The sequence below is a fragment of the Populus alba genome, chromosome 11 (assembly GCF_005239225.2).
Source record: "Populus alba chromosome 11, ASM523922v2, whole genome shotgun sequence".
NCBI classification, from domain to species: Eukaryota; Viridiplantae; Streptophyta; class Magnoliopsida; order Malpighiales; family Salicaceae; genus Populus; species Populus alba.
Genome location: NC_133294.1, coordinates 16,028,469 through 16,056,113, shown reverse-complemented (window position 1 = coordinate 16,056,113; position 27,645 = coordinate 16,028,469). Strand labels below are relative to the sequence as shown.

The 27,645-nt window shown below is 31.5% G+C and overlaps 3 protein-coding genes across 5 annotated transcripts; 1 reads left to right on the top strand and 2 right to left on the bottom strand.

Annotated features, from left to right (window-relative positions):
- Nucleotides 1-13,735: 13,735 nt before the first annotated feature.
- LOC118047467 (chitin-inducible gibberellin-responsive protein 1) lies at nucleotides 13,736-17,252 on the top strand. Of its 3 annotated transcripts, XM_035056771.2 has the most exons (3): nucleotides 13,736-14,182; nucleotides 15,051-15,214; nucleotides 15,293-17,252. In XM_035056771.2, exons 2-3 carry the CDS (start codon nucleotides 15,178-15,180, stop codon nucleotides 16,873-16,875), a joined length of 1,620 nt encoding a protein of 539 aa, XP_034912662.1. In that variant the 5' UTR covers nucleotides 13,736-14,182; nucleotides 15,051-15,177; the 3' UTR covers nucleotides 16,876-17,252. The 3 variants fall into 3 exon arrangements, with proteins under 3 accessions (XP_034912662.1, XP_073268722.1, XP_034912661.1); XM_073412621.1 differs by having other exon boundaries at nucleotides 13,736-14,067; nucleotides 15,051-17,252; XM_035056770.2 differs by having other exon boundaries at nucleotides 15,051-17,252.
- A 1,039-nt stretch (nucleotides 17,253-18,291) lies between these two features.
- On the bottom strand, nucleotides 18,292-20,239 carry LOC118047468 (cytochrome P450 726A27). The gene is made up of 2 exons (XM_035056773.2): nucleotides 19,217-20,239; nucleotides 18,292-18,996 (listed from the first exon to the last, which is right to left on the bottom strand). Exons 1-2 carry the CDS (start codon nucleotides 20,108-20,110, stop codon nucleotides 18,376-18,378), a joined length of 1,515 nt encoding a protein of 504 aa, XP_034912664.1. The 5' UTR covers nucleotides 20,111-20,239; the 3' UTR covers nucleotides 18,292-18,375.
- Nucleotides 20,240-26,365: 6,126 nt separating this feature from the next.
- Nucleotides 26,366-27,456, bottom strand: LOC140956088 (probable terpene synthase 3). The gene is made up of 4 exons (XM_073412274.1): nucleotides 27,265-27,456; nucleotides 27,081-27,145; nucleotides 26,806-27,015; nucleotides 26,366-26,711 (listed from the first exon to the last, which is right to left on the bottom strand). Exons 1-4 carry the CDS (start codon nucleotides 27,451-27,453, stop codon nucleotides 26,366-26,368), a joined length of 810 nt encoding a protein of 269 aa, XP_073268375.1. The 5' UTR covers nucleotides 27,454-27,456.
- Between the last annotated feature and the right edge of the window lie 189 nt (nucleotides 27,457-27,645).

Sequence of the window (27,645 nt, the reverse complement as noted above, 5' to 3'; positions counted from 1 at the left end):
AAGACATGTCTTATTTATCTTAATTTTCCTCATCTTTTTTATCTCGATAAAATAATTTTATAATATTTAAATTGTAATTAGCAATATCTTATAAATTACAGCTTGGTCCGTTCTAATATACCATATTATTTTCGAATTTTTAATGTGAATAATCATAAAAATAAGACTTGATATGGATAGTCAAATCTTAATTTAGAAATATGAGCCAAATAATCAAATGAGAAGAAAAGTTAAAGAAAATTATTGAATAAAAAATCATGAATGTAATCATGATAAAAAGAAATCCAGATCACCCACATCAAAAAATATCAGTTTTCAAGGAAAAAAAAGTTAAAAAAAAAAAAATAGAATTTTAAAAGCCATATGAATTATATTCGTAAACTTCTATCTAAGTTTACAACTTGATTATAGGATTGTATAGTTGTTAATTGACAGAGAATGAGAGGTTTGTGGGGTTTGTCAAGAGGATGAAGAGAAAGCTAGGGACATAGAATAATGAATCAGGAGTGATTATTTTTTATTTGGTTTAGTTTATATATATATATATATATATATATATATATATATATATATATATATATATAATTTAAACTAATTTTTTTTTAAATCAAAACTGGTTCAAACTGACCGGTTTCGGTTCGGTTTTTTTTTAAAAACCGGTTTGACTTGGTTTTTTCTGACTTGGCTCGGTTTTTATTGTTTAGTTTTGTGTTGGCTCGGTTTTTTCTGGTTTGAGTTTGATTTCGTTTTATTTTTTTTTTAATTTCAGGCTTATAAAATCAAAACCGAGCCGGTCGGTTTTTTTTAAAATTTTAATTGTTTTTTTTTTCACGGTTCGGTTTTTTCAGTTTTTTTTTTCTGGTTTTCTCGGTTTAATTGATTTTTTCAATTTTTGTCCCACCCTAAAATGAACAAATAAAATCCATTCTTCTTGTGCATATACTAGATGGAAATCCAATAACACAATCTATATAGGGATTTTAGAATACTATTTTTTGGGTAAATTTATTTTTTGGAAACTGATTTTTTTTTTTTACATGGGTAATTTTGATTTCTTACTAGTCATAATTACATTATTTGAAAAGCATAATAAACTTTTATTCCCTTATTTTCATTTTTTTTCTCCTTTGATTATTTAGATCCTTTTCTAAATTAAAAGTTTGATTGCTAATACTAAGCTTTTCTTTTTTTTGTTATCCACATCAAAACTTAGAATAAGATTTGACAGCTCATATGAACCCTTCCTTTTCTAGTCATCCACGTCAAAACTAGAAAATAATATGGTGTACTAGGTGATGGAACCATATGATATTATTAGTTATAGTTTAATCACCATAAAATTTCCAGTAACCTATCTTAAAATTGCTTACATGTAAAAACTAATAAAAAGTAAAAAAGGATGTTAAAGTGGGCAAGTATAATTGAAATTATATCGTTAAGTAGCGCTATGCTTGCGAGTAAGATAAATTTTTTTAATATAAAAAAATTATTTCATGAATTACTAACATTTTTTCTAGTAAAACAAAATACTTGAATAATATAAGGATTGATTTGATGTGATCCGGTCAAACTTGATGAGTCTAAAAATAACTGAGACAACTAGTTTAACTAAAAAAATTCAAGACAACATATTTTTTATAAAATATTAAAACAACAATATATTGTTTTGATTCGAGTTTAACATTTCAAATCCACAACTCTAATCATGAAACTATGATAACCACACATAAAAAAATTAAAACAAATTATGAAGCCTAATTTTTATCAATTAAATGTTGAATGATAAAAAAAAAAAAAATGATCTAGAAAATCGTGATTCAACTTAAATTAATTTATCAAATTCGCAATCCAAGTCATGAAGTTAAGATAACATCATAGAAAACAAATCAAAACAAATTATAAAACACAATTCTCAATCAACCTATGGTTGAATGATGTAATTGAATTAAAAAAAAATAAAAAAAGATACAAAAAATAACTTGAGTCAATATGTCAAACTCATGACATGGTCATGAGACCAAGATAAGCTACAAAACTCATGACCTGGGTTACGAGGTTGAGATAACTTTATAAAAAGTAAATCAAAATGAATTATGAAACAAAACTCCTAATTAATGTTGAAGGAAAAAATTATAAAAAATAATTAATTAAAAAAATAACAAAAAAAATGATCCAAGTCAACTCGTCAAACTCATATCTCGTGTCATGAGACCAAGATAACCTTATAGAAAGCAAATCAAAATAAAAAAAAGTCTAATTTCCAATCCCTAAAATGTTACAAGATGAAATTAAAAAAAAATAATTAAAAAAAAAAAAACTAAATAATCAGGTTAAGCTTGCTAAACCAATGACCAAGGTCATGGGGTTTAGATAACTCTATAGAAAAAAATAAAAATAAATCATAAAGTTTAATTCTCAAAAATTAAAATATTAAAAGTTAAAATTAAAATTAAAAATACATAAATTAAAAATATCATAAATAATCCTTTATGATGTTTTGTCAATGAAAATACAACTTCTTCTAGTGTTTTGTTAATATAAAAAATGATTCATTGCAAGGAACAATGTTGGAAATCAAACCTAATTAAAATTAGAGATTAAATCCAAATTTTGCTATTAATTTACAGAGTGGTAAAAACTGTAGTTTTTAAACTTAATTCAAAATCAATCCAGGATAAGTCTCGAGTTATATGATTATTATTTTTATTAAAACCCTACCCGATTTAAGTTTTGAATCACCAAGGTCATGGATCATTTGGCGTCTGGTTGGTTTTAAGATCGTGATTAAAAGGCAAGTATAGTATTTTGAGTACAGCAAAGCTGTCTTCTTTAATGGGTGTGACAAGGATTATCGGCTCATGCCATGTGCAAGTAAAGGCTCGCAGCCAGCGTGTCCTCCCCTTTGGAGCTTAACATTGCGGTTTGTACCTTTACTGTATTTATGTTTTTATATTTTAAAAGTGTTTTTAATTTTTAAATTATTTTAATATATTAATATGAAAAATAATATATATTTTTTAAAATTATTTTAATATATTTTAAAGTAAATTAAAAAAAAATTATTATCACACTTCCAAATATTTCAAATAAAATTTTTTATAGTTGATAACTATGATAGGAATATGTAAAAAGAGCATCTCACGGAAACAATAAGAACATAAAAACCCATTGCAGACAATGGAAGAAACCTAACTTGGAATATCAAATTGGATGAGACATCATACAAGAAACTGCCCTCAAGAATTAAGTTGCATAGAACACATAAGTTTTGGTAAGACTTTAGGGTTTGCAAGTGCTTGCTACTAAGAGATATGCACTATTATAGGGTATCATTACTAGGAAAACAATACCTTATCTAGTGTAAAGGTTGTTGGTGTCGGCACCTTTTCTCAGGGCAGAGCTACACTGGGCTATAATAGGGCAATTTCCCCTTAATTTTTTTTTAAAAATTAATTTTTATATTAAAATATCAATATAATAGCTTAAGTCATATTTTGCAAAAAGCAAAGAGTTAGGAGACAACATATTAATGTTCTTTATTGCGATTGTCTGCCTTTTCTCCTCGCAAAGCCTAAAATAAAAATTTTTATCTTTGAATTCATTGAAAAATGCTTCCGATGTTTGAATTATATGCTGGTTGTCTCAAATTTTTATTTTATTTATGTTTAACAAATGGAGAAGTAAAAGTACATGTGATGATTTTATTCTATGGCAAAATGAAAACTAAGCAATGCATATAAAGAAGAAAACTGAAAATATTCAAAGAGTCGGTGAAAATTTTTTATTGTTGCTTTTGTGGTTTGTGATTATACCATCAAAAATTTTCTATGTTTAATACTTTGATTCATTAGCTTCCTTTGTAATATCAAAGTTTCGTGAGTGTTAAATCTCAAGGATTGCAAACTATACCATTTTTATTATAAATTATTTAAAAATATCATTCACACACACATATATATATATATATAATATATATATAATATAATATAATATTAAGTATTTGTTGGTAATTTTCCGAATCATTTAAAAAATCATGGCTTGGCCATTGTCAACCTCCCACACCTACTATGAATAGAAAGGTTAAAAATCATGATTCAACAAGCAAATATAGGGTGAGAAGAATATATGAACTCCCACGTATGACCTTAATTTGATGAAAGTGATCTTATTCCTTGTCATCGTGCTTAAGATATTCTGAGACATTGTTTTCCCTTAACTGTTCTGATTATAATATTCATGATGATAAACTGAGACATTGTTTTCCCTTGCAATGGAACTGATGTTTGCCCTAAAATGAAAAATCTTCCGTCATTATAAGTAGATCCACAGCAATTTTCTCCCTATTGACAAAGTATATATTATCATAAGATGTTTCTCGAGGTGCATACAAGCACAGCCATGCACCATGTCCTTTTATTTCACATCAACGTACTTATCTTGACAATGTACTGCAAATTAATATAAGAAAATCTGGTGATATAATTCTGTATCAATTACGACTAAACTAATTCAGGAATCAGATTATTATAATCAGCGGATTGTGTAGATTTTTAGCAACTAGTGGCTCTGCTCAGTCATCCCTCCCTCGCTGTTTGTTGCTTGAGTACTAAAATAAACGAAAGCTAACGTAGATGCCTGAGTTATTGCATGTCTCGGACGAGTTTAATTAGGTGGATGCCTCGACCCATTTCATTATAAGCAATATAAAGTATTCCCACCAATACATTATTATTGAAATTTAAAAGATGAAACGAAAAATAAAAAAGGGTCAAGATGGAGGTGGCAAAACCAGCTCCATAAGCTGGATGTGGACTAGATAGTTCTCTTTAAGAAGACATTATTTTTCCTTTTCTTCATACAAGACTACTGTAGCAGAATTATTCAATTCTCAGCGGAAACATTCAATCTTCACGTACCAGCTGGGAAATTACTTAGCAATGCAGGCAGAGGTGGAAGTGGGGACTGGTAGGGGCCCGGACATGTAAGGAATTCGCTTTAAAAAACAACTTTTTTAAAAAAAAGATTTCTCCCTCTAATCTCCATCGTGGGGTTAACTTCTTTTATACAGGACGACATGAAAAGTGCAGTTAATAGGTGAAAGTTTTTTACGAGGACATATTCCAAAGAATGATGCAAAAAAAGTGTCAAAAACATCTCAATCAAAAAATTTAAGCTGTTAGATGAGGTTCTAGAATATGATTTATATTATTTCTTTAACACATCCCTCAAGTAAAAGCTCTTTGGGCTTGAAACTTGCCCACATTACCTTGTGCTTAATTTTTATCAAATAAATGGAGATGGTGAGATTCGAACTCGTGAACCGCTTGGTCATAAGGCTCTGATATCATGTCAAATAACCATCTCAACCTAAAAATTAAAGCTGTTAGATAAGATTTTAGAATATGATTTATATTATTTTCTAACAGAAAACAGTCCCAGATGATGAAAACAGAAGAGGAAACGTTATCTAGTGTAGAAGAAGGTGTCCTGAAAAGCTGAAGAAACCTACAGGTATGGAGAAGAATATATCAATGGCTGGTATAAATTGTTTATCTCCTCTGATGATACATTGGATCAGCCTGACCAACTCCATGAGACAAAAGCAAGATTATCAGATCCATTTTTCTCTGCAGATTCATCAATTATTAATAAAACGGTCAAATGAGCTCAAAAGGGGGCTTCGTCGCATGTAGAAGACGGTAGTGTTTGTCCCAAGCCAACAACTGGAAAGTCACAAAAGAGGAATTTCTATCATGGCTCTGGTTGCTTTACAAAGCACTCATTCTTTGGGTTCAGCACTATCTGACACATGATCTTTGACTTTACAATGCTGCTCGATCGGTTTTGGTGAGTCCTCCACTCTTTTTTTATTAAACTATTGGAGCCCTTTGGTTCGATGCTCCATGAAATTGTCTGGCCTTCTGGTATCATAAAGAAAAGATAAAAAAAAAAAATGAAAAAGAAGAGAAGAATAACAAGAGAAGGCTGGGTGGGTGGAGACAATTGTAATGAAAATCCCAAGAATTGAAATAATTACTATAATAAGGATTTGCATATTGCAAATCTGCGATGGACTAATGCGGCATTGAATAGTGAGAAATTGAATTTATTTAGTTCTCTCGAGAACCCTACAAAAATTAATAAAAGAAGACAGATGTAAAGAAACTCAAAATTTGAATTTTATTGAAAGATAATAATATACTCCAAAAAGAATGATTACAAAAACTCTCTTATTTGATCTAAGTTTTATTTTTTCTAATACTTTTATAAATTACACTTTATATAAATTACACTTTATATTGTGGATCAAACAACATTATGTAATTAAATTGTTACAAAACATATAAACTATAAAATCAAGGGTGGAAACAGGAGGGGCTGGCAGGGGCCGGGGCTCTACAAAGAATTTTTTTTTCCAACCCCTCCTTTCATAATATTAATATATTTAGCTTAAATTATAAAACAACTAACATTTTGGTCTTTTTTAATTCTTTTTTCTGATTCCACCCTGATACAAAATATAGGAGTACAGTAAAAAAAAAAAAAAAAAATTCATATTAAACTATATGATAGTGTTTTTGTAATTATTCCATTCTAAAATCCTTAAAAAATAGCTCAAAAGTCTATCCAGAAATTCAAATTATAGCTTTGCCCATGATTGTCATTGCCTACCAGTGCCAAACGTATGAATTCCTTTAATTATTAGTGACGGCATGGAGTTTTATGGGAGGAGAGTGGATCACCGGTAAATCACCACCTCCGCCAACCACATGAGATCATGCATGTGTTCGCATACAATTCATTGTGCTCAGTTCTAGCTCACGCTAACTTGGAGGCAAATACAGTGCATTATTTATGGTTCCCGGTATTTCAAGCAAGCATTCTCACTTGCACATATGCCCATGTTTCTTGGGGACATGTGATGTGAGAAAGCACATGCATGTGCCTTTATGCAGTTTCCTGACAATAATTATTGATTTTTCCGTCCAAGCCCGCCGGAGCGGTGCAACCAGTTTTATGAAAAATTATAGTTTTTTTTAAAAAATTAACTTTTTAAAATATTTTTGGAGGGTTCGAAATCAGTTTTTGTACTCTAGCTCTGGTCTGTAGCCAAACTGAGTTAAAAAAGCTTTTTACTGTGCGATAATAATAGTAAAAAAGATTTCCTATCTACAAGAAAACATTGTTTTATGAACACCAAATTCTGGATTTGGCTCTCAATGACAGAAAACTTGGATGTGAAGTTGAAGGAGAAGAACAACGTTTAGCTCATGAAAAATTATAAAACAAGTCTTATCATGGATATAACCCAGATAGTACTAGCGATCCACCAGGTCTTGGGGCAGTAACCTTAATGGGCATTGCCTCATGTTTTATGCAAAACCTGGTGATGGATAGGATGGATTCAACGGGAGTTTTTTTTTTTTTTTGAAAATTTTAAATTAATTTTTCTGAATGTTTTTGAACGTTTTAATATGTTAATATTATATTTTTAAGTAAAAAGTCTTTTAAAAAAATAATTAATTATTATTATTATCCCAAACACCCCGTACACATGCATGCATGCTTATTGAGGCTACATATCCATTGAGTGCGAGTGGACTGCACATTGGTGCACGATTCTTGATCCATACAGCTAAAATCTTTGGAGAACTTGAACCAATCATTGAACAATATCAGTTAATTTACGAAGCTCTCCCATTACATGTACAGTATTCCGATGGAAAACTAGCTAGGTCGTCAATAGAGATGAGCATTTTTTGTTCGGTTTGGTTTTGAATTGAAAAAAACAACCAAACCAGTTCTCTCTTTTTTTTTGAAAAAAAACGAAACCGAACAGAAACCGAGTCAAACCGACCGGTTTCGGTCCGGTCCGGTTCTTGATTTAAAAAAACCGAGAAAACCTATATGCTCATATTTCTTCCACCCGGAGCCAAAGCTTTCCCCTCTTTGGCTCTTTCCCTATTAAGGCAGGTCACTAGCCCCTCCCTTTGCAAAGAAAAACCAGACCGGCCCCTCACCTTTCCTTCCCCAGCAAACAAAGTAACAAACCCCGAACCTAGCAAACTGCATTAATATACATAATCCAATATTTTCTTCACCTAATTAAAATTATGGCAATGAGATTTCCCAAGACAATCTGGTTCCATTCATTGAAAGCATTGTATGGAGATCAATATTTAGAGATATGGATGGATTAGGGGTTAGAATAATAGAAAGTTTGATGAATGACCTGACTAAGTTGATGTTAACACTGCATTATCGTAGAAATGCGCGCAATGATGATATACGAGAAAATTAAGACAACAACGTCTGACCTTTTCAAACTATCAATGTTCATTTTCATCTAGTGGATGACAATCATGGATGATAGAACCCTAATTGTTTAGGTTCATTTCATATCATGTTTTGACACCTTTCACCCCCATCCTCACAGATCGGAACCCTCTCTCACCCAGACACCCACAACAGCCTCCCTCCAGTAGCCACAAAAACCCAGCTGCACCACAACTCAGCCTCTCTGCACCACAACCCAGCTAAGAGGGAGAGGGAGAAGGGAAGGCTTGAGGAGGCTGCTGGAGAGAGAGTGAGAGGGGTTGCGGCTAGGGTTAAGAAGAGGGGGGATAATTTTTCTATTTATAATGACTTTGTTTGAACCGGTTCGGTTTGGTCCGGGTTAACCGATTCTTGCATTACAAAATCGAAAACCGAACCGAACCGGGATTTTTCCTAACTATTTTATTCGGTTTTCCAGTTTTTTTGCACACCCCTAGTCGTCGGTATTCTCTTACACTTTGATATGCTTGCTTGTTTGCTTTTTGTCTGAATTGATAATTATTTATGTAAATAAAAAAAAATTGTTAATAATAATAAAAAAATTAAAAAAAAGGAGAGATGAATATAGATTAGAAATTCAATCAAATAAAATAAGATATTTACTCGATTGTATTTACTGAACTTATTTATTTAACTTAATAAAAGATAAATTCATACTCTAAAAAACTTATGACCTAAAAGATAAACAAAAATAAAACTGGTTGAGTACACTCAATGCCTAAAAAATATATTATGCAAGGACTAACAAATCAGCTATAAATAAAATTGTAATTGAAGGACTAAATTAAAAAATAAAAAATTATTTAAAAGAAATAAGAAATTAAAAGAATGAGGATTGAAACTATAAAAGAAATAAGAACGAAATCATAAATTAAAAAAAATGAGAATTGAAACTAGAAATAAAACATATGAGTGAGTGTAAGTGAAGGACTAATTAAATTACAAAATAAAAAAAATTTCTATAAAAGGAATAAGAATGAAATAAAAAATGAAAAGAATAAGGACTAAAATCAACAAACAAAAAATAAATAGGATAATGGTGTACTTTAGCAGGAGAGAGCAAAGAAAAGGGGAAAAAAAAACTGTTGATAACAATCCGACCACCATCCTCCACCGTGTGCCACTCCTAATAAAAAAGGACACGATTGCGCATCTAAGAAGAAAGCTTAAGTCTAGATTTGGTCACTGGATGACGTCGCACGTGCCGCCTAAAAGGGGCAAACACCACCCACACGCTGGTGCGTGTTCAACACATGTCCACAAGTTTTTGATTTAAATATTTCAAAGTCAATGTAAAAATACCAAAACACCACTCACAACCCTGTTAATTACATAAAATATCCATTTAAAAGTATAAAAGTACTTTAAAATGCAAAACTTTTTTTTTTTTTTTTTTTTGTCTCGTCCAAGGTTGAACTTGTATTTGCATTGAACTAGAACAATAAAAATCCAAAAAAGCACTTGTTTGAGTCATTAATTTTTTGATCTTGAAGGTAAATAAATATTTTTAACGGTTAAAAAATTTGTGAAAAGTCAAGAAAATCCTTAATCAATAGCTCTAGATTTTATTGTTTTTGGTGGTAAAAAAAATATATTTTTTGTATAACAATAAAATAAAAGGTGCATATACCCTCAATGAAAGCTTCAAAGGTAAAAGAGTGGAGGGTAAAATGATAATTACATTATAACCAACACAAAAAATATTATTATACCCTCAAGCAAAGCTTCGGACATAAAAGAGTAAAGAGCAAAATGATAATTTCATCTTAATATAAGACATATTTCACTGTATACCGGCTACAGTTAAAAAAAAAACCAGCAGGATTTAGATTTATAGTTAATAGATAATTTTCTTCAAGAGATCCGGGAGTCAGCACCACAGCTGAAATATTTGCAAGGTGGCAGAGTTGCAAATATTTTCTCCATGAGCCCAAGACAATAAACATGTCAGGAGCTACTAAATGGGCTGCGCTCCTTTCTCCATGGGCTTAGTCTTTAAGATAAGAGTCGGTCCACTTATCAATCATCTCATGAAAGCGGTCAAATTGTTGATTTAACATATTTTTTTAAAATGTCTTCATTTAAAAAAATATGTTTTTTTTTTAATATGTTTCCCTAGTAATCTGAAAAACATATTTTTTAACAGATCATCTTTGATAAAGATCTTCATTTATTCAATCGGAGTTTAAGTTAGTAAATGAGCCAGTTTAATTTTAATTTTTTTTATTTTTTAAATTATTTAAATATGGTAATATTAAAAATAATTTTTGAATAATAATAAAATATTATTTTAATATATTATTAAATAAAAAATACCTTAAAAATTAGATAAAAATAGAATATAGTTAGTGTTTTTGTAAAAGCATTTAAATGGTGTTTAAGTGTGTAGTATGCAGATTTCTTTTCAAAGTATTTTTTTGTCTAAATATGCATTAAAATAATATATTTTTTATTTTTTAAAAAAATTAATTTTAACATTAGAACATTAAAACAATTTTAAAAAAAAAAAATTAAATTTAAGTAAAAAATAAAAAAAATTAATTTTTCATAAAAAGATAAACTTGACCCAATTTTATGGGGGTTGACTTGATATCAATCATATCAAATACTCATTTATCATCATACAAATTCCTCATTTAAAAAACAGAAAGAAAAAAAAACCTCTTGATCATGCCAAAAGCAGGAAAATCCAATAGATTCACCAACTAGCTACTTGTCTTCTGATTAACGATTAATTAAAGAAAAAGCATGATTATGACATGATGCATTTTTCACTTGAAAAATTTGATATTAATGTATTCAGATAAGGAAACGAGGCCCATGAGAATCCTCTTTTTTATTGTGTTCATATGCTTTTTCAAGACTTTATAGTGTTTTGGCAAAAATATTGCCTCTTCCTCTTGTCTATATAATGCACACGACATGTTGTCCAATGATTGAAAAAAATTACTTACTTTGATCTTTATTATATTTTGCCCAAGGGAAATGCCTTTTCCAGTGTAATTTTCTTTTATTCATTTCAACTTGGAGAGTTGAATTTTTTTTTTTAAAAAAAAGTACCATTAAAGTTTCAAAAATGCAATCAGCAGAAGCACTTCAATGACTGATATAGCAAGAAATTGACGAATAGCATGGTCTTGACTCATGAGTCAAAAGGATTAATAAGGCCCTAACTTGGGTCATAGTCCACGTCAAAAACAAAAGTAATTACCAATTGCGGTATTAATCGAGGTTTATATGAAAATATATACTTGAAAAAAATCAAATATTTTTTTTAATTCGTTACAAAGATCTAGAATCGTTTATTTCAAGATTTTTTTTTAGTTTTGAATAATTGTTTTACAAATTGTCGCAAACGACAAGTTATCAAATATTCGATCTCTTATGGTAATTCATATGAATCATAGTGAGAAATCTTCTAAATTTTTTTAGAAGAAAGAGATTTGCTATAATTTTAGTGCTAGTCTTTTTTATTTTATGTTTCAAATATTTTTGTAACTAATATAGTTATTTTTTTCTGTACTAAAAATAAGAAGTATATCATTCTATTTATAAAAAAATCTGAAAATTCTATAAATGACAAGATATCAATTTGCCTTTTAAATAATACTATATATATTATTTCATGATAATTTTATAAATTTATTTAATCAAATCCTTACTTGAATTTTTTTTTAGGTCTAAAATTGCAATCCCTTTGTATTAATTATATTTTTAGTACTTAATTTTTAAAATTTATATTACAATCAAGTCACACTTAATTAATCATCATATTTTAATTTCTAATCAATGATTTTTATGGAATAAGTTCCTTCATTGAGTTTTCTTCATTGTGTTCTCTATTGGATTTCATCATTGAGTTCCTTCTTTCATTGTAATCTTAATTTCTATTGAGTTAATTTCTTTATAGTTTCCTTTATTCTCAATGTTTTGTAAGTATTTTTATGATTTTCTTTTTTCACATGGAACTTCCTTTTTTTTGTAATTATTTGAAACATCAAAATGACTCTTGAAATGTTTTAATTTTATATAAAAACCGCAAGAAAAAATAATAATAGATAAGATCATTTTATATTGCAGCAAGAGAAATCGAAAGAGTTTCATTGTCACTTCTCTTAAGAGATTTCAAAATGTTATTTCCTCCTTCTACTCTAATGTTCATTAAGTGATTTTGGACGTTTCAAAATGAATATTGTAAGCATATAATATAATATTTGTGGCAAATTATCCAATAAAAATACATCAATTTATAATCTTTCAAGCCATGAGTCTAAAAATCAATTACTTTTTCTCAATCTTTAGGATTGGGGTTTGAATTACATAAGCTCTCGAGTCATAAGTGATGACCATCAAAATCAATTATCTTCTCCTTTTGACTTTTTCTCAAATCTTTTGGATTTGGGATTTGAATTCCATTTTCACCTTTGGCTGGCTGGTCTTGTTATGGGTGCCGTCAACGCGTGCCACGTCAGGTCAAATGAAAGTTATATTACACGTGACATTGCTGACGCGGGCTCTCGCAACTTTTTGGCTGGCTTCATTTACGTTTGTTTCCTCTCCGTGACGGAGAATTTTGTAAGATACCCCACCTTCATCTCTTCTCAGCGTGTCTGCCAACCGAGCAGGAGCATGGTTTATTATATATATATATATATATATATATATATATATATATATATGATAATAACAAGGTGGTGTTTGGGGTGGGTAAAAATACTGTTTGTTTAAAATTTATTTTTTAATATTTTTAAATTGTTTTACTGTCTTGATAATAAAAATAAAATTTAAAAAATAAAAAATATATTATTTTAATATATTTTTAAGATTAAACTATTTTAAAATATAAATTTTATCACACTCTTGAAACATGCTCTAAATACAAGGAGAGAATTCTTTGCTTCTAACCACCAATTTTAAGAGAGTTTGATTTATTTTTTTTATATTAAAAAGTTGATTTTGTGATTAAAAAACATATGTTTCATTTAATTTTTTATGTTTAAATCTCATGGCTAACATTTAAAGAGATTCATTAATTATTTTTAAATATACGAGGTGCATCTTAAAATTGTTCTAAAAGAGAATCTAGTTTCTATTAACGTGCAAAGTAACTCAAGAACATCTCTTATTTTTAAAAGAAAAAACTTCGTCTCTAACAATTTATACCCTTAACATTTATCTCTCTTTAAGATTTTTAAGAGATGTTCATCACAACTTGTGATGATGAGAGTGACTTGTAATTCTGAGATTCAACCATCATGATTGGAACTCCTACTCTCTTTCCCTTGGATTTACATTGTAGAGTCAAAAGCAAACGGTACGCATGCTTGGGATCTTGCTAGGAAGTCACTTGTCAACACAACAATGGTAGACATATATTTTCAACCAGCGCGGTCAAGAATGGAAATCTAAGAAAAAACAAGGAATGTTCTTATTAGGTGTCACAAATGGACGAAGAGGTTACCGTTAACAATCTCTCAACTCCGTCCATCAACGACCCCATCTTCATATCTTAAACTTCGTGACACCACTCGGCGCCGTTAAAATCCCACGAAACCCCCTCGATCTCTCCCTCCATTTATACCACTGTAGCCTGGCTTCTTGTTCTTAGGAACCTCTGCAAATAACAAAACACTTCACAACCCATCAAAGGATCACATAAAAAAACAAAGTCAAAATAGAAAATCAGACAAAGCTCAAACACAAATTCTTTCTTCTTTTCTTGCTGAGAAAGTTAGTTTCTTTAGTCTTTTTGTTGTTTCATTTGTTAGATACAGTTTTGTTCTCGAGATTTATACTACCTTTTCAAGATTTGGAACTTTGAATATTTCTGGGTTTTGATTTCCTTGTAAGTTTAGCCCTCTTTTTCTGTTATTCGATTCTGTTTTATGTCTTTTATGCTTCATTTTTGTGTGATAATTGCAGGGTTTTTCTTGGAAGCCTTGTAGTATTTTTTATTGAATGGATGGTTGTAGCTTGGATTCTATTTCTTTGAATGATCAATGATTGTTCAATAAATAATTTTACTTGGTGTTTTATTCTATCCTTTTGGTCCAATAAGAAGCTACATAAGTTAATTAACTCTTCATTTCTTTTTTCCTAAGCTAATTATAGTTTCTCTTGCTTTCCTTCGGAGAAAAGTTCTTACCTTTTCTAATCAAGTCCTTGTTTTTATTACATGTCTAGATTTATATTAATCGAAGTTAATGCAGAGCAAATGTTGCAAGCAATTTTATAGTTCCGGGTGCTTTCTTAGTAACTGAAATTTTAAGTGAAGTGTGTATGGATTTCTGAGGTCTGTGGTTTGGTAATTTGCTAAGTATTTCACTTTCCAATATGGTCTTGGAGAGGGCAAAGAAATAGGCGACAACCCTGCTCTTGGTTACTGATTGATTCTGCAACCATGTTCAGCAAGAAAGTTTGAATCTTCTTCTATGTACATAGGAAATTAGGAATAGAAGTCATTAGAAATGCATGAATTAGATTATGGATGTTGATAAAGAAGATTCTTTTATATTACGGCTTTTTTGATTCGATTCTGCCTCTCTTTTTTTTTTTTTTCTTCTAAAAAAAAACGATATTTTTCATGATCTCTCTCTGATGTTTTACTGTACCTTACATGTTCACAGTTTTGACTTTTGAGTAATATGGAGTTTTCTTGTAACTAAAATAGACCGACTTAGATGTTCATTTGTGTTTCTTTTGTTTTTTACCAGGCTGATACATATTTTTCACTAAAGAAAAACAAGTTTGAGTTCTCCAAGGAGAGTTGTAAAGCTGCCTTCAATTGCTTACAACAGAGCCTAGCCAATCTTCTGTGTTGCTAGAAGAACAATATATAGGATGGGATCACACCAGCATTTTGGATACGGTGTCACTGGTGCGGGCCTATCCTACTCATCTTCTTATCCTTCTGTTCCTTCCATGCCTGATAGGTTGTTTGGTTCATTGAAATTAGATATAGGAAATTCAACCAGCTCGCCCTTCTCAACTCAATTTGATTGTGATACAAATGCTACTATGGTAAGTGACAGCCAGGACTGCTACAGCTCCACACAGAATCTCTCAGGTGAATCTAGCAGTTATTTTAGTAGGCTGAACCCTTCTGGTGGCACTTCATTGCTGCAAGATGCAAGTTCTAGCCATAACATAAAACACACGTTGCTGAAATTGGAGACTACTCTAATGGGGCCAGACGATGATGAAGATGTAAGCACACCGAATACTTGTTTGGGGGCAAGTAGCAGGCCACCGACATCAGATCAGAAACCTAGGGCCTGGAGCCAGCAGCACGAGGGTTCTCATGTTATTCAGACTCAGACATCTTTTGTTTCAAGGCAGAGGCAGTTCCACGAAGGTGCTCATGTTGAGAAACGCCAAAAAGAAATGGAAGAAGTACCTTTTCATGGCATTCCATCTGGAGATTTGAAGCAGCTGTTGATTGCATGTGCTAAAGCTCTTGCTGAAAACAAGGTGAATGATTTCGATAAGTTGATTGAGAAGGCCAGAAGTGTGGTGTCTATCAGTGGGGAGCCAATCCAGCGTCTTGGTGCATACTTGGTAGAGGGATTGGTAGCAAGGAAGGAGTCATCAGGTACTAATATTTATCGTGCCCTTAGGTGCAAGGAACCAGAAGGCAAGGACTTGCTGTCTTACATGCACACCCTGTATGAAATCTGCCCCTACCTGAAGTTTGGTTACATGGCAGCCAATGGAGCCATTGCTGAAGCATGCAGAAATGAGGACCACATCCATATAGTAGACTTCCACATTGCTCAGGGAACGCAGTGGATGACTCTCCTTCAAGCTCTTGCAGCCAGACCAGGTGGGGCTCCACATGTGCGTATCACAGGTATTGATGACCCTGTTTCTAAATATGCCCGAGGTGACGGTTTAGATGCAGTTGCGAGACGGTTGACTGCAATTTCTGAGAAATTTAATATCCCCATAGAGTTCCATGGAGTACCAGTTTATGCTCCAGATGTGACGAAGGAGATGTTTGATCTTAGGCCTGGAGAGGCTCTCGCCGTAAACTTTCCCTTGGAGCTTCACCACACTCCTGATGAGAGTGTTGATGTGAACAATCCAAGAGATGGGCTGCTTCGTATGATCAAATCACTCAATCCCAAGGTGGTCACGTTGGTGGAGCAAGAATCTAATACAAACACAACCCCTTTCCTCACTCGGTTTGTAGAAACTCTCAACTATTACCTGGCAATGTTTGAGTCCATTGATGTCAGATTGCCGAGAAACCAGAAGGAGCGAATTAGTGTGGAGCAGCATTGCCTAGCAAGGGATATAGTTAATGTCATTGCTTGTGAGGGGAAGGAGAGGGAGGAGCGCCACGAGCTCTTCGGAAAATGGAAGTCTAGATTCATGATGGCAGGTTTCCGGCAATGCCCTTTGAGCTCCTATGTAAACTCTGTGATAAGGAGCCTGCTAAGGTGTTACTCAGAGCATTATACATTGGTGGAAATTGATGGAGCTATGCTCTTGGGATGGAAAGATAGGAATTTGATCTCTGCATCTGCCTGGTATTGATATAGGAGGAGATGGAGGTAGGATATACTATATACTTGTATTAATTACATATACTTTTCACAGGTGGGGATGGTGCATTACCCTTTTTAGGAGAGTGGGAAAACTGAGGTTACCATCAGAAAGGTTGGCTGAGTTATATTTTTCAGTCACAGTCAATTATTTAATTCTATTGCAATTAAATAACATCCTCTTCCTATATAGAGCTGTTTCCTCTTTTTGTTAATCACTGTAATTTAAATTCCTTCAACACATGTGATTTATGCCTCTTTCTGTGGTTCCTCATGTCACTGATGGCGAAATCTTCGTTCGATTTTGCTACTTTCCGGTGAATAAATTTGGCATACCGACATCCATTTTTTGGGTGCCAATTGTTTTTCCATCCATCTCTATGCTACCCTCTCCGTCTCGGGCAATGCCTTACAAATCTGAGGTCAAATAGACATGAATTTGGTGATTTTGTTCGTGTTCAGGCTGGTCAATTTCAGTGTCCTCCCTTGTGACTTGTTCAGTGGTCTAATTTTATATCATCATGATTCTAAAAACCACTAGGAGGAGATATATCACGATCACGCATGATTGAATCTAGTGTATTTAAGGGCTTACGGCTAACCAGTTGCTGTCTACTTGTTTTGGGCTTCGCTTTGGTCGACTAAGTTCCCTTCTTCCTGTTTTTTGACTGCGATTCAGGTGTCTGGAACTGGAAGACATAGACATTTTCTGTGTAATATTCGTGTTAAAAGAAAGTGAAATCTTCTCATACTTCAAACCTGTGATTTCTTAAATGACCTGGTATCTGTATATATATATAATTTCTTGAAATCATCTCATTTTGGAAAGGTGTTTAAAACTTCCGAAAACATGAAAACAACTCAACAGACTAACCCATACATTTTGAGAAGAAAAATTCAAGCTTTTTATTCATTAAAAAATTATTGTGAAAACATATACAAAATAATTTATTAATTTATCAGACAACTCAACTCCATTTCATTTTCATTTGAGGGTTAATCAACTAAATTTTTTTAAAAAACAACTATACATTGAAAACTCTGACATGCTAAGTAGTTTACTTGATGAAATCATGAAATTTTAGATCGAAAGCATGTAATGGTTAGACTTTTTGTGATATCGCTTTTATAAAGAGACATCCTAAGGAACAGTTGTAGCCATTGCAAATGCAGGAGTAAAAGTTGGCTAGCCTAGATTGGTCTTTAAGTGTGTGGGCGTGGGTTTTTCAGTTCTCTCCTCTCCCCTTATTTGTTGGAATGGGTTGCTTTTATTTAGAGGAGGTGGGGACGGTGCCCTCCCTTACTCCCTCTTTTTCCTTTTTTGGTTGAATTTGAGTTGATTATTTAAAAAAAAAATATAAGAGAAATAAAAATATACAAATAATTTTGGGGAACCAAAATTAAGTCATGACAAAATATCATATATTATAAGATAAATGCAACTTTTATTCCATAACATATATATTTTAGCGCTAAAATAATTTAGCAGTTTTTATCCCACGAGTGAACGATGTGAAATGGGAATTAACATAAGATCTTGTTTTCTTTTAACTGCGCCACCAAAAGACTCCGTCATGTCAAGATCTTCAGGCTTCAATCCACCAGCAGGTTTCCAGTCAAAATGGTATAACATCTGCGCAAGTGCAAACTCAGTGTTGGCCATAGCAAACAACATGCCAGGACAAATCCTCTTTCCAGCACCGAATGGGATGAATTCGAAGTCGCTACCCTTAAAATCAGTCGAAACATTGATGAATCTCTCTGGATAGAATCTCTCAGGTTCACTCCAATAACTGGGATCTCTTCCAATTGCCCATGCATTAATCAATACCTTACTCTTGACGTCGATGTCGTATCCATTAACATCACATCTCTTCCTGCACTCTCTTGGAATCATTGGTACCGGAGGATGTAATCGTAGAGTTTCTTTGATAATCAACTTCAAGAATTTTAAATCATGAAGGCTTGTTTCGTCAGGAATAGTTCCAAGATCATTGAAGACTTGTCTCACTTCTTTTTGTGCCTTCTCCATTACTCTCGGGTTCTTTATCAATTCTGACATTGCCCATTCTAAAGCTGTTGCCGAAGTGTCACCTCCACCACTGAACATTTCCTGAAAGGTAATTAAGTAAAGAAGGACATGTTAGATAGGATTGAGTTCACTTCCAGTTAGGAGGAGTAACATGATGCAAGTAAAAACATAGAGTATAGACCATCGGTTTGCGTTTAAATATATATATGATTTCATTTCATCAAGTTTGTGGATGGTTGTATTTTTCTTGTAAACAAATTGATTAATTAGTGCGTGTGACAAAGCGAAAATATATACTAACCAGGATGATTGCTTTGATAGTGCTTGTTGTTAATTGGAATTCAAGGTTTCCATGGTCTTGAAGATTCAAAAGAACACCAAGAAGATCATCCTCTTCGTTCTTGCCCGTCTTTGACGCTGAAGCGGAGTTGGCTCTACGCTCGGAGATGATGCTTTCAAGTATCGCATCTGCTTCTCTGTGCATCCTTTCGAGTCTAGACCTGACCGGACTGACCATGTAAAGAAATTTGGAGGAAGGGAATATATCTATCATATTCAAACCTCCAAGAGCCTCCGCCAATTCCTCAACAATTGGTAAGAAAGCTTCTTGGTTTTTGCATTTCTTACCAATGCTTGTTTTCGCAGTGATGCCACTTTCTAAAGAAAATATCATCCTACTAAGGTTGATTGGAGACCCCTCTTTTGAATAAATGGAAGTAATAAAATTAGATACCTCTTCTTCCCTAATAGATTTGAATGATCGTACACGTTTTGCAGAGAGAAGCTCTAATATGGAAGTTTTCTTTAGTTGTCTCCAATACTCGCCATACGGTGCAAATGCAATGTCTTTACGGTTGTAGAACAGGACGCTTGCAGCTAGGAGATGAGGTCTTTCAACAAAGTTGATTTCGTGGGTTTTCATCACTTCTTTCGCTGCTTCCGATGAAGAAATAACGACAGTGGAAACTTCACCAACTTGAAGTTGCATCACAGGTCCAAATTTCTTGGCCAAGTCCCTTAGGCGATGATGGGGCAGAGGGTGAACTAGCTGGTGAAGGTTTCCAATAAAGGGTACTTTCCATGGCCCAGGAGGTGGATTTGAACTTGACTTGTTGCTTTTGATAAGTTTCATCCATGTCCATAAGATGGAGATAACGAGAAGGATGGTTAAAAAAACTGGGAGGGAGAGCAACATTTGCTGGAGGGGAGGAGAAATGGTGTTTTTTACTGGAACAGTGGAAGAAAAGTGGGACAAGGGAATTAATTCCCTCTGGTTTTGGTTGGACTGATTGCGAACGCAGTGTGTGGATGTGGATTTTTCAGTTCTGTCCCCTCCCCTATTTATAGAAGGTGGGGAAGGTGCATAGGCTCCTATTTTCATTGAATTCGGACAATTTGAATTGATTATTCAATATTTTTTTATTAAACCCCTGGTCATGTTAATTTTGGCATTCAATATTTCGTATCTTTTACAATATAGTTATTGATTTTGAATATTTTTAATTTCATTATCGATTGAGCTTTAAAATTCTAATTTCTTTAAATTTACCCTTGATTTTTAATCAATTATAATCCTTGAATACACATGTCTCTTTCATTTTGATCCTTGGTTTTAGAATTGTTTAATTTATCCTTAATTAGCCTTCAAACTTTAGATTTCCTGCAATTGCACTCAGTACCATTTAACCTTCCAAAGCTCTAATTATATCTCTAATATTCTAATTTTTATGAATTGATCTGAATTAATACCCAAACTTAATTTTTTTTCAATTGAGTCTCTTATTTAATCCTCCCAATACATTAAAAGTTTAATTAAGCCATTTAATCTAATTAAATCTTTTAATTTTGGTTGAGTTGGATTTCAACCTTAAATTTTGTTTCAAATTAAGTCTTTATTCAACCCATCTTGTCAGCATGTTTCAATCTAACTATTTTCCTGACATTTTTATTTATTGTAATTCTGGTTTTTTAATTTTAGCTTATATAGTGGTCGGCCTTCCTACACACACGTGCCTGCCAGAATGCCTTCTTTGTTGTAGATAAAGCCAGGCAAAAAATAAAATATACGAATAATTTTTGGGGAACCAAACTTAAGTTACGATAACTTACATATCATAAGATAAATTTAGAAAATCATAATTGAAACAACTTTTATTTCATAATATATTTTAGCACTAAAATAATTTAGCAGTTTTTATCCCACGAGTGAGCGATATGAGCAACTTAAGATCTCGTTTTCTTTTAAGAGACAAGAGCGTGTTTGACAGTGTGGTAGCGGTTGCTTTTTGAAATAATTTTTCGTATTGAAATGCATGCCAATAATATTTTTTTATTTTTTAAAAATTTATTTTTGATATCAGCACATTAAGACGATTCAGAAAGTACAAACCGTACTCAATTTTAAAAAAAAAAAATTCAAATTTTTTAAAAACACAGGTTGAGCCGCGTTCCTAAACACTACTTTGTTTCCAGTCAAAAATGGTAGCATCGGAGCAAGTGGAAACTCAATGTTGGCCATGGAAAACAACATGCCAGGGAACATCCTCTAATCTCCGGCACCAATTGGGATGAATTCAAAGTCGCTGCCCTTAAAATCAATCGGAGTGTCAGCTTCACGGCTGAACATTTCCTGAAAGGTAAATATTAAATAAAGAGTATGGACCATTGGTTTGCATTTAAATATATATTTATTTTTCTCTATTAGAAAATCCAAATCATTAATTTCTAAATATATAGTAATTTCCAACGAACCTTAACTGAATAAAGCTCCAACGATGTAATTTAATATAATTAAAGCCAAAATAATAGATGATATCAAACGTATATAAGGTACACAATCCAGATTAACATTTCTATTTGTTTCTTCTATTGTATATTGACGGAACATGCATCTATATTGCATTTTTATTTTATTTTATATAGAGTTATTATAATTTTAAATGAACATAAATTTACAAGCATATAATTTTATCATAAAATTAAAAAAAAATAATTTATAAAAACAACAAAATTATTAAACTTTATTAAAGCTTATGATCTAGGTCGCAAAGTGACTGGAATCGATTCAATCTAGAATCATCACAATATTAGAAAAAACAATGGTTGTTTTAAGGTGTTTTTTTTTTTTTAATTATATTATGTTTTTACGGGTTATCATTGTTATCTTTGGACCGTTTAATTAAATAATTTATTTTGAATCAGCTCTTATATATTTTAATTTGAAATTCAAGCTAGTTAAGCAATCGAATTAGCATGTTTTGAGATAATTCAATTTAATGATATTACTAAAAAAATAAAATCTCTATGCTTTTAATTTTTTTAAATTAAAAAAGAAAGTCTGATCAACCGCCGCTCACAGACAGATATGCTAATGTGTGTGTGTATTTATATATTTATGTAAGAAGTCAGTATTTTTCTCTTTCATTTGTTTCATTTTTCTCGCAAGGAAAACTCAACTCTTTTGTCATCAGAGGACATATTACCATTTAATATACAAAGAAAACTGAACTCTCTTGTCCTAATACTGAATTATTGATTGAAGACTTCTTACCAACTATACAAAGACAAGCTCAACTCTTTTTGTCCTAATACTGAATTATTGACATGGGCGGTGGCACGTGGTAAAGTTAGTATGATGCATTCCCGCTGCTTTATAGATCTTTCCATGCAAGTATATGAATAGTACAGTTATATTAAAGAATAATATAAATTATATTTTAAAATTTTAATTAATAATTTAAGTTATTAGATTGATATTGTTCTTTTAACATGGTATCAAAGCTTTGATGACCAAGTGGTCATAAATTCAAATCCCACTATTCCTCTTTATTTGATAAAAATCAATCATAAGGCAATATGAGCCCGTGCAAGTTTCAAGTTCAAAAGGTTTTTATTCGAGAGGGTGTATTAGAAAATAATATAAATCATATCTTGAAATTTTAATTAATAATTTAAGCTATTGGGTTGAGATAGTTCTTTGACATGATATCAGAGTTTTGATAACCAAGTGATCACGAGTTCGAATCTCATCATTCCTATTTATTTGATAAAAATCAAGCATAAGAGAATATGAGCTTGTGCAAGTTTTAAGTCCAAAAAGCTTTCACTTGAAATGATATATTAAAAATAATATAAATCATATCTTAAAACTTTAACCAACAGTTTAAGTTATTGAGTTGAAATAATTTTTTTAACAATAATCACTCTCATAATATAATGACAGTGTTAAAAAAATAAAAAAATCAACAGTATAAAAAAATAAAAACAAAAAATCAACGATATAAATTTTAAATTATTAAATAAAATATTAAAAATAATTTTATATTATTCTCTAATATAATATATTAAATGCGAACACTACATCCCTTGTTCCTGTCACCAAAATATCACCTTTTTGGGCTCTCTTCAAAACCGGTGTAGAAATGGGTGCTTTACCTAGCATTGATGACTTCATTCATCCTTGAAAAATCAACTTCCATTTTTCTAACTGTGGTTTCATGATTGACGACTCAGTGCCAATTATACAATGAAAAACAGTAGAATACCATATTATCTTATTAAATATTATCAAATTATACTTTAGATCTTTTTCTTTATAAAATAATAAGACTTATGAATTATAAATATATAATAAAATTTTTAAAATAAAAGTTTATAATTTTCATTTCTCTGCATATATATATATATCAAAGCATCTCTTTTTAGAATATTATTGTATTTTTTTCTTTAAAAACATATTTATTTAAACATTACAAAATACTCATATCTACCAAAAAGAATTTTTTTTTAGATACTAGCCCATAAGCTATATTAGCTTACGAAGAACCAAGTATAAGCTATTAATTACCTTACTTAGAAAGAATAAATGAGATTGATAAAATCAATTGATTAATTAATTATCTAACCCGCTAACCTTATTTTTAGACTATTTAGATTTTTGAGACATCATCAAAGTCATAATATGAAGGGTAGTGTGACGTGGGTGAAATATTAAAAAAATATATGTACAATATAGAAGAAACATACAATCCATTGCAGGTTGCAATTTATATTTAACCAAAATGTATTTTTTTTTAGAAAAATTATCACTTGAATTTTTTTACTTCTGATTTAATCCTTGCACATTAAGTTTACTTGAGATCCATTTTGATGTTTTATTTTGGTTAATTTTATATAGGGCTCTTATTATGTTAAAAATAAATTTTAATATTGAGTTAATGCTTAATTTGGTAATAAAAATATTATTGATTCAAACCAATTAAAATATTAGAAACTCAAACAAATATTTAATATCTTTTTTTTCTAAACAAAAAAATCTTTATTTTAGCTTTTTAACTTTATATGCGGTTAAAATCAACAATTTTTATTTATTTATTGGTGTATAAAATTCAAATTTATTGTATTTAATACATGTATAAATTTTTAGTTTGCAATTAAAAATTTTCTTGATAGTAAACAATAAGTTAACAATATTAGTATTTTTTTAATTTTTTTTGTATTGAGAAAAAAATTATTCATCATGCAAGATAGCATTGGAATAAAACTAATATATAGAATGATCATTGAAGAGTTATATGATCATTAATTTTAAAATTTATATAATTAATCGAAGTATATATAAGTTGGTTTAAATATTAATATTAAAAAAAAAAACAGGTGTATAGGAAAAAAAATCCAGGACAAAACGTGATGGAGAACGAGAAAAGGGGCAACGAAGAAGTCTACTTCTTTTGTTGCATTCGACTCATATTGAAAACTCAATTATTTTGTCCCAATACTGAATTCTTTGTCGAGGACTTTTGAGCGATTACTTGGAGAAAAATCTCTCTTTCGCCCTAATACCTAATTCTTCGTTAAGGACTGATTACCCATTAGACATAAAAAAAAAATATCACAATATTTGTTAAAGAAGGGGGCGTGAATATCATTCCTTTAAAACGGCAGATTTATTTCTTTGTTTTGACAGTAGGGTTGCGACCCCTACAGTAAATCAGACCCTAAAAGAGAGTGTTTTGAGATATTGTTTTTAAAAATATATATTTTTTATAAATTATTAAAATAATATTTTTTAAAATTTATTTTTATCATCAATATATCAAAATACTTTTAAAAGAATATAAATTTTTAAAAAGTACAAAGAACTCTTAAGTCGCCTACCTGTGCTGTATGGAGGCCAAATGGTATTTTTGGCTGGAAAAAGTGGTGCTTTGTTTTTTTTTTTTTTTTTTTTTTTTGAACGGCTGGGACAAGAGAATTCCCTCTGGTTTTGGTTGGACTGAGGGTGCATTTATTTTCTGAAAAATAATTTTCAAAAAATAATTTTCGAATATACTCACCGTTCATTTGTCTCAAACGGAAAACTCAACTCTTTTGTCCTAACAAAGCAGGTCCATCGGAACCTACTCGCCGTTCATGTCAGGTAGTTGCATGTTCATGTCGGGTCACTAGCATTGATGATGACCTTGATCCTTGAAAATCAACTTTCATTTTTCCAACTGTTGAAAAAAACAATGAAGAACAGTGCAATATATATATACCATAGGATGAAGCATGATAGGGATGGCTGTTGAAAATTAAGAGCATGAAAGAGATGGAATAGGAATTATGCTCCCTTCGTGTCCTTTCAATCCATTGATACAATTCTAGTAAATTAAGGAAAAGTCTCCACGTGCGTTTTGAAAGTATAATTCTATTGGTTTTTTAAAGTTTGTTTTATTTAAAAATATATTAAAATTAATTTTTTAAAAATACATTTAAAATACAAAAACAAATACCTTCTTAAAATGCCGAATGCTGCCGGAATCATTTCTCCACGTAAATGGTTAATTTAGTGGATGTGCATGTCTCATGACTTTTCAATATGTGACTAAATCCTTGACCGGATTTGTTGGCACAATTTTCAATCAATCTTTCTAATCACGTTTTCTTTATCAAATGGTTATTATATGCAGGTTGCGTGATTAGTTTTTGTTCTTGAAATACTCCTGGGCATAATTCCTTGAAGGATACATTATATTTTTTATTAAATATTAATATAGATATAAATAATATTTATCTCTTATTAAATATTATTAAGATAAAATTATATTATGACATTTCTTTTTATAAAATAATAAAACTCATGAACTATAAATATACCATGAGATCTTTAGAATAAAAGTTTAAAATCTTCATTCTCTACTACATATATATTTTTAGAATATTTCTCTAAAATTTTATTATATTTTTTTATTTAAAAAGATATTTATTTAAGCATTAGAGAGCACCTACCTCTAGAAAAAAAAAATTTTTTTATAGGTATTAGTCACAAACCATCTTGATCTACCAAATACCAGTATAAATTATCAATTACCTTGATTAAAGAGAAAAGATGAAATTGATAGGACAACTGATTAATTAATTATTTAACTCGAGAGCTCTATTTTAAGCTACTTGAATTTTTAGAATATCATCAAAATAATGAGATGCACAATGAGCCTGAATAGATCCCAGCAACCAATCGATCCTTTGAAGCGATTTTGCCCATCCCACACAAGGATGAACCTGTGAGCAAAGGGTAAGTACAGCTAAACACCCCATTTTTCCTGTTTTCTTCTAATGTTGGCACATGATCTTCGTTAAAACATCTTGCCGATTGAGTTAACAAAAGAATCAAATTTACGGCTTCTTTCGCATAAGATACACAGTAAGATCTCCCTTCCTTGGTTGTTTCTTCCTCAATTTCACTCGAGGAAACAAATAGTGCCTCAAACCAAACTTTCGTGTAATCAGGGAGATCTTCCATGCTTGTATCCCATCTGAAATAAATTCATTAATCACCACTCAGTTAATCACGCCGCCAAATCTGTGTTTAGAGTTGCAATTACAGAACCAGGATGTAATCTAGTATACCTCTCAATCATTTTGGTGAACTGCTCAAGTTCTTCAATAGTACCATGCACATCATTTATGTCATCCAATACGGATACAAGCATAGTGGATTTGGTTAGTATCTGTCGGGCAAGAGCGTACTGTGGCTCGCTAAACAGGCCTAACACCACAATGATCAATCTGTCTCGAGCGAAAGGTAGCTTTGTCGTGAAGTCCAACTCTTTCCACCACCTACAGTGCACAAATGTAATTAATATTTTCTATCTGGTTAAATAATTCTCAGCTCCTCCTCGTACAACTTTTGCAGCATATTGAAATTCGACTTTGCAGGCTTTAGTGCAGGGTTCGATGTGCTGCTCGTCTTGCTCGTAGAAAGAGATGGAATACCATTGTTCATACTTCACTATGCCCCCGTGTAGGGGTCGATTTAAGGCACGAGTTACTTGGTCAGCAAAAGGAGAAATTAACCATTTAAGCTACCATGGACTTGAGGTGAGTTTCAGTAAACACAAGAGCTTCATCCAGTATAATTTCTCCGTGAACACTGAGGTATGAAGCCTCATACAAACTTAATAACCCTTTCACATCTTTTGTAAGATTTTCCTTGAAGTTGCCTTTGTCATCCTTGTACTTGTTGAATACATCTGCTTCACCGGTTGATAAACACATTAGAAGATATCCCTTTTTGAATGGGAACTCTCTAGTGGAATGGTGCCAGAAAATCTAGACATGGATGAAGCCTCTGGTATTGCAGCTAGAAGAAACAGCAATCTGTGCTTGACTCCCATTCCTTACCACACACAACACCTGCTGGATAAAAAGAATCACCAGCAACATTCCATGTATTGAATGTTTATTTCA